At 34.0% G+C, this 10,462-nt stretch overlaps 1 protein-coding gene across 1 annotated transcript; it reads right to left on the bottom strand.

Annotated features, from left to right (window-relative positions):
- Positions 1–24: 24 nt before the first annotated feature.
- Positions 25–8,571, bottom strand: LOC126715199 (SEC12-like protein 2). The gene is made up of 10 exons (XM_050415694.1): positions 8,168–8,571; positions 6,488–6,582; positions 6,044–6,194; positions 5,046–5,137; positions 4,813–4,912; positions 3,865–3,940; positions 3,666–3,786; positions 3,050–3,166; positions 2,880–2,947; positions 25–292 (listed from the first exon to the last, which is right to left on the bottom strand). The coding sequence occupies exons 1-10, from the start codon at positions 8,453–8,455 to the stop codon at positions 207–209; spliced, it is 1,194 nt and encodes a 397-aa protein (XP_050271651.1). The 5' UTR covers positions 8,456–8,571; the 3' UTR covers positions 25–206.
- Between the last annotated feature and the right edge of the window lie 1,891 nt (positions 8,572–10,462).

The raw sequence follows: 10,462 nt of genomic DNA, 5'->3' as shown, positions 1-10,462 counted from the left end.
CATTAAAGTAAATAACGGATCTAGTTTGCATGCAACTTTTATCATCTTATTCTTCTGGAGGGAGTCATTACTATAGCAATACCATCACCAAAGGTTTGAATAAAATCACGATCTGAACTCGAAAGCAGCATTAAGGGTAATTTCCAAAGTGCATCATATTACAGAATCAAACAACATTTTTGAAATGCACATTATTTTTGTAACCTCTAGCTAAGGATTCCTTGACTCATCATAAAATACACAACAACGGCAAGTAAAAGGACGAGTACAATGGCCCACAAGCTCAATCCTCCTGAAAAATTGAAATTAAAAACATTAAAAAAAAACAACACCAAGAAATGAAAGGAAATCCCAAGTCAACACAAGATAAATTAAAATGTAGAAAAAAGAGTTGAAGGTATCTTGTGTATTAGATAAATGTATCTTGTCCCTCTCACAAAATGTTGGTCCCACATAATTGTGGGGCTTACATTTTGTGAGAGAAAAGATGCATACATCCGATTCATCGTAGAAATTAAGTTTTCCAACCAATACCCTTTGAGAGTGTATTTTGCTTTCAATAATCTTTCACAAGTGTTTTGCTTATGAGCCCTTCAGGAAATGAGACTCCTCTATCCCCTTTAGGTATAGAGGTCCTGAATATTTTTTAGTTTCTAACTCTGTAAAAGACCTAGAAGTCAAATTTATTTGGGGTTCATTATGCTTTGAGTCCTCGCACAGCTCACTTGTACCCAATGAGAGCTCAGTCAGGTTTTATCAACAGTGTTAAAGATGAGAATAAAATAACATAGAGAAGCGGAAGAAAAAAAGAGAGAAGAACACGAGGGATTACATGGTTCGGCCAACAGCCTACATCCACGGGATAAAGCCTAGCTCTTATCTATACCTTATTAAGGGTTCACTGTAATCGTTGACTTGTGTATATATACCTTATTAAGGGTTCACTGTAATTGTTGACTTGAGTATACAATAAAATGTAGCCGATAGGGCTCTATCCCGTGGATGTAGGCTATTGGCAGAACCACGTAATACCTCATATCCTTTTCTCTTTCTTGCTTCTGCTTCTTTATATTATTTTATTCTCATCTTTAATATAGTATTAGAGCCACTTTCCTGTGGCCAATTGCTTTTGTAGTGTTATCGGTGGTTGTTGGTAGGTCTTGGTGGTTGTGGTTGCTAGTGGTTGTTCTCAGCTTGTTGTCTCGTTGCCGTTGCCAGTGGCTGTTCATTGTTGTTGTTGGTTGTGGTGGTGGTGGTGTTGTGGATCCAACCTGAAGGAACAACTCTGACCCAAGATCCAAATTTGACCCGTAACACAGCTTGGTAAATCTCGGTGGTTGGCCTCTATTTTTGTTCTCGGTGGATCGGTGGTGGTTTCTAACCATCCTCCACTGATCTCAGTTGTTTCTGTTGTTCTCAGACGTTTCTCGGTGGATTTTTTGTTGTTGTAGGATGTTGTTTTCGGCATTTCCGATAAGTCTTGGCAAATCTAGTCATGGAGGTTGCTCGCTGGAGATTGCAGTGGCTTTTCTGGTGGTCTCAGGGTGGTTCTCTCAATGGTTGCTGGCTGTTGTTGTCACCAAAGTTGTTGGTTGCCACCACTATGGTCGCTGGCGAGTTCTGAGGCTACCAACATGGTTGTTGGTCAAAGTTGACAAGGAATACCCTTGTTCGGTTCAAGGCTTAAGTATTCCCTTTCCAAGATAAGGATAACTCAATCTTGTAAAGGAATAAAACTTGTTTGATGGATAAGGGGTTGTTCGGGTACAAGTATTTGGCTATTCCCTATCTTGGATAGGATAAAAAGTTATTTGGCAAATACCTTTTTTTGTTTGGGTATAGTTTCTGCCTCTCCCTTATCCATGATAAGGAAAACCTAGCCCCTATAAAACCTCTAATTGGTTACCTATTTGGTATTGAAGAACTTCAGCCAATTCATCTCAGGTTTTTGGTTGGTTCCCTTAAGTTTTGGCCAGTTCATATCATTTTTCAGCCTCTTAAAGCAAGTTGGCACTTTGTAGAAGTTGTTTAAAGTTTATTTATTACAAGCTGGACCTGTATGACTTTATGCTCCAGCTTGAGGGGGAGTGTTAAATGATATTGAGTTGATGTAATGGCTCAAGAGGCCTAGTTATGTTGTAAGCCCATGTAGGGCTAATCCAAGCTTTTAGCCTCTATATATACTCTGTTAAGGGTTCAAGGTAATCGTTAAATTGAGTAAACAATAAAGAGATATGTAGCCACGAAGACTTTATCCTATGGATGTAGGCCGTTGGCCAAACCAAGTAATCCCTGGTGTTCTCTCTTTCTTGCATTTGCTTTGGGGTGGTCATCGGATCTCGTAGGTTGTTTGTCATAGTCAACACATTTTGTGTTGCTAGTGGCTTTTTCTTGGCTATGGTTAATCTCAAAGGTTGGCTTTTGTTTTTTTGTTCTCGGCAGCAGTCTGTTGAGGGTTACCAAAAACCTCCTCCAATCTCGGAGGTTGTTTTAGTTCTAAGTGATGGTCATTAGATCTCAGAGGTTCTTCGTCAGATCTCACTTGTTTTTTGTTGTTCTCGGTATCTTGGCATGTGTCAAATTACCAGCTGTCCCAAACGCTTAAACTGTTAGAAAATGATGAATTTAATAATAATTCTAATACTCCCTCTCACAAATGGGCCTAAACTCCCACTTAATAAGTGGGTTTAACACGAGAGATTTTTAACATTTTAAATGGGAGGTATAGCAAAGTTAGGTATCAAATTTAAGATTTCTTGCTCTGATACTATGTTAAATTATCAATTGTCCCAACAAAAAAGTTTAGAGGGTAAATGGCAGTTTGTCCATTGCCAACCCAACCCAACCCAGCCCAACAGAAAATCTAGGGAGGCATGTACCAGTTTTATCCTCTTCCTCGAATAGTGTTACTCTTGCACTTGAGTCCAGGGAAATAGAAGCCAAAGCCCTGCATTCAGAGTTTAGATGCTTCACTGTCAAATCAATTAAAGGAAAAGTTGCAGCATTATTGTTATTAAGAAGCAAAATGCAGATTTTTTTTTTTTACAACCTTGAGTCATGTGCGAATGAAAGTGCAGTTACAAAGCCAAGGTGTGCTTTCCTAACAATTGTCTGAACCTGCTTACTGGATGAATTTAAAATAAAAATGTCTCCTTGAGTTGTCCCACTGCATGTCAACCAATCAAAGGGAGGAAAAGTTAAGTGTTCAAGAAGATGCATTGTATGAGCATGAACAGTAAATATTGTAATGGAAGAAAAAAAGTTTTCTTTTTCAGAAATAAAGGAAATCCTTTCCACAAAGGATTGGACCAAGCAAGTTAATTTTAGCCATTTCAAGACTGGAAACAGGTGTTGATTATTGAAAAGAAAGGCTGAACTTGAAGGCAGCAACAGCTGCTGTCATAATTTTCCTTAAGCCAATGGTCTTAGAAACCAAACCATTGCAAAATGTCTTCAAATGCATTTAAATTATATTCTTTCTCAAGTCTTGACCAGTGACTGAGAGATCAGAGATTCTCTACGGTAGATTACTCTAGAAGGGAGAATTGTTGGAGATAAAAAGCACAATCACATACATAAAAGATACAAAACTTAAAAAATAAAACCATGAGGGAGGTGAAAATTCATCTCCTTGAGCACTTGAAACTAGCCAATCAAGTTTTTACCAGGCAAGGAGCTTTCCATCTGGTGAAACACTAAAGGCGGAAATTGTGTCACGAACTACAGTCTTTGATCCCATCCTTTTCCATGTTTTTGTATCCCATGTTACAATGCTTCCACCTTTACCTGTGTAGAATAATAATCACAATGGTCAGCTCATGAAACGGTACTGTAACTTCTTTTAGAAACTGGTCTGATTTTCACCTGTCACTGCAGCAATATATAGGACCTGATTCATATCATTACTCTCAGAAAATCTACAAAAGCAGAAAACCTCATCCTGTATGTTAACAAATCTTATTAGTTCAACCAGATGCTAGAAGAATTATCAAATCAAATCAAAGGAAAAGCACTAAGACTTTTAAAAGATGTACTAATATTATATCTGTGAGATACACACTAATATAAAATCATATGCAAGAAAAATAAAATATTTCAATAATATATAACTGGAATTAAACAATAAAAAAGATAGTAAAAACTAAAGAACAGAAGTTACTTTTAAATTACATGGCACATATCATCATTTAAAATAAAGTTTCTATCAAATACAAAAATTATAATGCAATAGATTATTACTAGTTCTAATATACGAACTAGTATACTTACACTATGCTACATGGCAAAAACATGTCATATAATATGTCTTTTTATATTGAACCACATAATGCAAGCACAATGTGTAAGACCCTTTTTTTTGTTAGTAAAATAAAATAAAATAATTTTTTTTGTACATTTAAAAAAAATTAAAAGCAAACTGAATTTTTTTTCAAAATTTTTATAAACTTTTGATAATAGTGTAGAGGGAGAGAGAGAGAGAGAGAGAGAGTCCACTTGGTGTGACCATAGCATGTTGTAACTTTTATTTTATAGTATATCTAGCATATGATATTCTGATTTCTACATACATTTAGCCAGTAGGTTAGCCAACTCATTATTTTTGAAGTTTTTAATAATACAATCCTCTTCTGCTTGTTGATATTTAATAACCATACAATTGAAAATTAAACTGCATTGCATGTTAAAACCATCAAACAAATCTACTTGACTAGATGCAGTTGTCAACTTAGAAAGCCAAGTATCATTCTAATTCAACTAGAGTTCAGAATAAAAAGATTTTCCCTCATGACGGAATTTTAATTAATTGCTCACATTTTCCTTTGACAGTGAAGTTACGGCTATTTTGGAAGTTACATCCCAAACCTTAGCAGGACCACTATTTCCCAAGGAGACAAGGTATTTCCCATCAGGGCTGCAAGACAACAAAGCCAGTGTATCAGTATAAGCTCTTCATTACAAATAAAAGAGGTAACACGTACAAATTCCCCTTTTCCTTTTTTTGGATATGCAATTTAAGAGTAATATTTCAAGTGCATGCTATCAACCTGAAATCTACATCCTTCACAGATTTATGAGCACCGGCTTTATCGAGAATAACTTCCATGCTAGGCCACTCGATGACCTTTAAATTTCCATCCTGTAGTGCACAAAATTCAGATAGTCATATGGCATCTTACATCTGCATAGGGGCGGAGCCAAGGGGGGTCGAGGGGGGGGCACTTGCCCCGCCTGGCCCCACCAAAAAAATCTATTAATATTTCTTCTATTATATTATATAATACAATAAATGCATTTAAAAATTATACAAATAAATAGTTAATAAATAGGATGGTTTTTTAAACCAAAACCAAAACCCTTCTGATATAACATTTTTATAATTACAATTTCAAAATGATTTTTTATGTAAATAAAACCCTAATAGATAAATAATATAACGAATATGTTATTTTATTTTGAATTTTCTTGCATTCAAATATTGCTTAATATACACATGAATGAATTATTATTTTGAAAATTGATCTCAAATACTATATATATATATATGTGTGTGTTCACTTGCACATGCATAAATGTGATTTCAAATGTAATTTTTGCCCCCCCCTCAAGTCAGATCTTGGCTCCACCACTGCATCTGCATGAACCAAGACACATTTGGAAAAGAGATTCAGCAATGGCATAGATGGAGCATGAGTTAACTTCATTAAACAACACACAAAACTCATTGCTTGAATAGATGTTGATCATCAGAAAAGAAAACCAGAGAATTGATCATGCTGGGGGTAAAATATTACAAAAAAGAAAATATATTAGTTGTACAAGGCAAAATTATATTCTGATTTGGTCATTGAAAATTTGAAATGACTACAATGTATTTTCTAACAAAAGTTTGAACTTGTAAAATTCAAACACAACCAACACATACAACTTACACATAAAAATTGTAATTAGACATCTGTAAAAAAACATCCATGCTAATTCCTGTCCAACACCTCAATGTTATGCAGCAAACAAGTAGTCTAGAAAATGTGAAAGACGATACTACCTCACCACCAGCAGCAAGTGCAGAACCCTCATTGTTAAACTTTAATGCTAACTGCTGTCCAACATCTTCCAACCGGGTGAGCACTTTATCAGACAGATTTAGAACTAATTTTTTAATTTCCTCGCTCTTTTCTTCATCTATTACATACAATCTGCATTAAAAATGCTCGATTAATGGTTTAATTTATAAAACTCAGGCACATCTTTAAAAAAGTTGAGTTCCTTCACCTTTATGCTATGGGATACACTGATATGGTACATCTTTGTAAGTTACAAAACTTAGTTTAGAACACTGATTTTAATTGCAACAAATGCAATTCATTCTATTATTTATTTATTTTTGATAAGTTCATTCTATTATTTATTACTACAGATATATTATTCATTCTCAATAATTCTGATGATTGGTGAGTTTACAAAGGCAAAAACATGAGAAGATGAATACTTGCAACTCTTGGGGAATGAACAAACGACACCATCTCCGCGTGGGTGAACTGCCATTCTATATGGCAAATCAGAGGCAGTTACAAACTTAGACACCTGAAAATCAAAGAGAGAGACAATTTATGCATAAATTCAGAATGCTATCTCAAAAGCTTGGCACTAAGGGCATGTATGGTAAACTGTAATAGATCCTGTAATGTAATAGTTATTCCAAAAAAATTACAATGCAATTGTTTGGTTGTGCTTTTATTACAAGTAATAGTTATTCCTTAGGAATAGCTATTCTTTTAAACGAAGAACAACTATTCCTTAGCAAAATTTTGTAACAGTTAATCCTTAACTTGTGTAATAGCTATAAAAATGAAAATTCCTAAAAACACAAGCAAAACAGCTGCTCAGCCTCTCTCTCTCTCTCCCTGTCCCTAATTCACAACTTTCTTTTTCATGCTTTGTTATTCACTACAATTATAGCTCTTCTTCAATTTTCTCCTCCACCATTATTCTCATCGTTGGTTCTGTAATCATTTTTATTTATTCTCACTATTGGTTCTGTATTCAATGACATCACAGTGATATGAAAAGACATGCTAGATTATACAATTTGGTTTTGATATTTTTTTTAAATGATAAATAATTTAAAAAATATATAATATTATTTTAATATTTTGAGTAGAAACTAGCATATTGTTGTAAGATGTGATCCATTTTTATTTTATTTTATTTTTTTATGTTTATGAAACTATTAATTTTGAAAAAACAATATTAATGATATAATTTGTTTCAGTATTTTTTTTAATAAGTAAAATGTTTAACGCAAGAAATAATATTTTCAGTACATATGTAACAAAATACTAAGTCTTAAGTCTGATTCACAAAAAGTGTGTATATATATACATATAATATAACTTTTTAAAAATGGTAGTTTATTAAGTTTGATAAAAATATGATGGCATTCTACCACCTCCTAATCCTAGAATACATATTTAGGTCTCTGTTCATGTGTTATCACCAAACAAATGAATAGAAATAGCTATTCCATTTTCTTATATTCCTCGTAATAAAGATTCTTATTACATTGTAATAGTTATTACCTAAGATGCACAAATACTTCATTTAGAGTGCTATACCCTTGTCATATCAGTGTGTACCCATGTCATATTGGTGTCGTACCAGCTGTTTCATATTATAATTTTTCAAAAATTGCTCATGTAACAGTGTCGTGCCCGTGCCCGTGCCCATGTCCGTGCTTCTTAGATTATTACCTTGAAAACCTATCAGACAAACGCTTCATTTGAGGTGCCGTACCCATGTCAGACACGGGACATTTCTGCAAGCATGTCCCAACTGTTTCTTTTTTTCTTTTCTTCTCTCTTTTTTTGAGAAACTGCAGGAGCGACACTTATCTATTATTTCTTAGTTTATATTCTAATTTCTAAAAAATATATTGAATAATTAATCCAATTCCCGCCATGCCGTTTCCTAAAATTTTCAAAAATTATCTGTGTCCGTGTTAAACTTTGAACTGCGATTTGACCTAACCCTAATTGCAATTTGATACTAACAATTACTACTGATCCTCGAATTCAACAAAAGCCCTAAATCTATGTAAATAAATAAATAAATTTCAGAAACGGAAAATTGAAATTGAAATCGAAATCAGAATAATAAGAAATTGTATTACAGGAAGATTGGAAAGGGACTTGGCAGTGAAATCGAATTCGACGAGAAGGACAGCGTTTGGGATACCACTCCGACCCTCGCCGCCACCGCCGGCCAAAACGATGTAGCTCTTCTGAGCCGATTTTGATTTTGCGTTGGAAACTTCATCGCTGGTGGATGGACCTGGATCTGGATCTGGATCTAGAAGTTTGTACCAAACCCAAGCGGCCGCATACAAAGGCAGACCGTATTTCTGAAAGTTGCGAGTAAGAGGCACAATCCTGATCTTCTTCCTCGGCATTTCAAACATATACGCTACAAATTCTTTTTCCCACAACTGTTACATGATTTACCTTCAAAGTGGTCAGTCTGCGTAAGGCGTAAGGAGGAGTAATTATATCTAGGGATATGCTCACAAAGTCCGAAAAAATGGCGGATAATAATTTTTTTTTCTTTTTTATCTACGTGTACAGGTGTTTGTTGGTGCAGTGTAAAGTTTGATTTAGGGTGAGTTTGGTTCAATTTTTTGTAAAAGTGCATAATAAAAAAGTGAAGTTTTTAAAAAGTGTATAATGAAAAAGTGTATTTTCAAAAAGCTGAATGTTTGGTAAAAGTTGTTAAAAAGTATTTTTTGAAAAAACTGAGTGTTTGACTAGTACTTATAAAAGTTGCAGTTTGAAGGATAAATTACCAAAAAGGACAATGTATATATAAGAACATCTCCAGCAGGTTAGACAAATTTTTGTACTGTTTGGACAATCAACAGTGACATATATCTTTTGCCTACCCACTTTTTTAATTTTTATTTCGTAATCAAATTTATTCTTTTTTAATATTTATTTATTCTTTTTCTATTCATTCTCAACAATTATATTTTCAACAAAAAGTGTTACATCCACAATATTTTTTGCAATACTTTCACAAGAATTATAACAAAATCTTATATGGAAAGTTGTTACTAGTTCTAATTTGAATCCACCACTGAAATTATATTTTTACTCACCAATATTAGTTAATTACTTAAAATTTATTGTGAAAATATTGTGGTAATATTTTTAAATTGTGATTTCTAATTTTTTGCCCTTCTTTCATCATACGTTTGCTTTTTCTTTTCTTTTTTCTCTTGCATTTTGTTCACCACACACGTATACCATTGTCCAGTAGTACATCCTCTCCTTTTTCTTTTTCTTTACTTCCACTTTCCAGAAGCTCTCTCATTCTTTCTTCTTCTTTTTTTCCTTTACTTCCACTTGATTCCAGAAGCTCTCCGACTCTCTCATTTTCTACTTTTTTTTTTTTTTTACTTGATTCCATAAATTCTCTAGCTCTCTCTGTGATACTTGATTCCATAATCTTGCTTGCTTTTTTGGTGTCATTATCTTCAAAGTTCAAACACACACAGACACGCATGGAGAGAGGAGAAATTGTCTTTGCTCCACCACACCGCCACCGCTGCTCCTCCTCCTCACTGCGGAGTGCATGCAACCAAGGGTCATATCGGTTTTTTTTTTTTTTTCTTGATCATTTATTGTTGTTCTATTTTTTTTTTTTTTTTTTAATTCTTGATTTGCTGTTGTTGTTTTGATTTTAGATTTGTTGTTTAAATTATATCAGTTTTATGAGAGCAAGAATTTTTTTGTTTTTATTGTTGTGGTTTGATTAATTTTAAGATTATGTTTTTGAGTTTGTATTTTGATTATGCTTGAGATGGGAGGCGTGAGAGGAGCTTCGTGCAAAGGGAGAGCAGAGAGATGAGATGAGGGGCGAGAGGCTTCAGGCGTGAGAGAATTGGAATATTTATGGGTATTTTCGTAATTCACCATCAGCCCAACAGTAACAGTTCAAACGCGCATGCGCGTTTTGATTTATGGACCTCCTGCGGTCCATAAATATTGCGCGTTTTGAACGCATTTTTTGCCTAGGCCCAAAATGCAACTTTTATCAAAAAGTTGCGTTTTGGGCTGAGCCAAACGCAATTTTTCTTCAGCTTTTTGTAATATGGGCATATTCAGCTCCTAAAAGTGCAAACAAACGCACACGTAAGTATTTACAGCATCACAGCATATGTTCTATAAAAAAAAATGTCATTTGGACAAATTAAAAGTCTACTTTATTATTTTATCACAACATTTTACAACATCTCATTTATCATATATTTTATTATTCAATTCTATACATTAAAATAATATTTACTACATATTAAAATAATATATTAACTCCTCCCACCAAACACCAAGAAAGAAAGAGAAATGAGAAAGTAAAAAAGGATGAGAGAAAAATGAATAAAAAACTTTTTTTTTTTAGCATTCTTGTCTGT

The sequence above is a fragment of the Quercus robur genome, chromosome 1, assembly GCF_932294415.1.
Source record: "Quercus robur chromosome 1, dhQueRobu3.1, whole genome shotgun sequence".
NCBI classification, from domain to species: domain Eukaryota; kingdom Viridiplantae; phylum Streptophyta; class Magnoliopsida; order Fagales; family Fagaceae; genus Quercus; species Quercus robur.
Note: the sequence above shows the minus strand (reverse complement) of the source record. Positions and strands in the feature narration are given on the sequence as shown.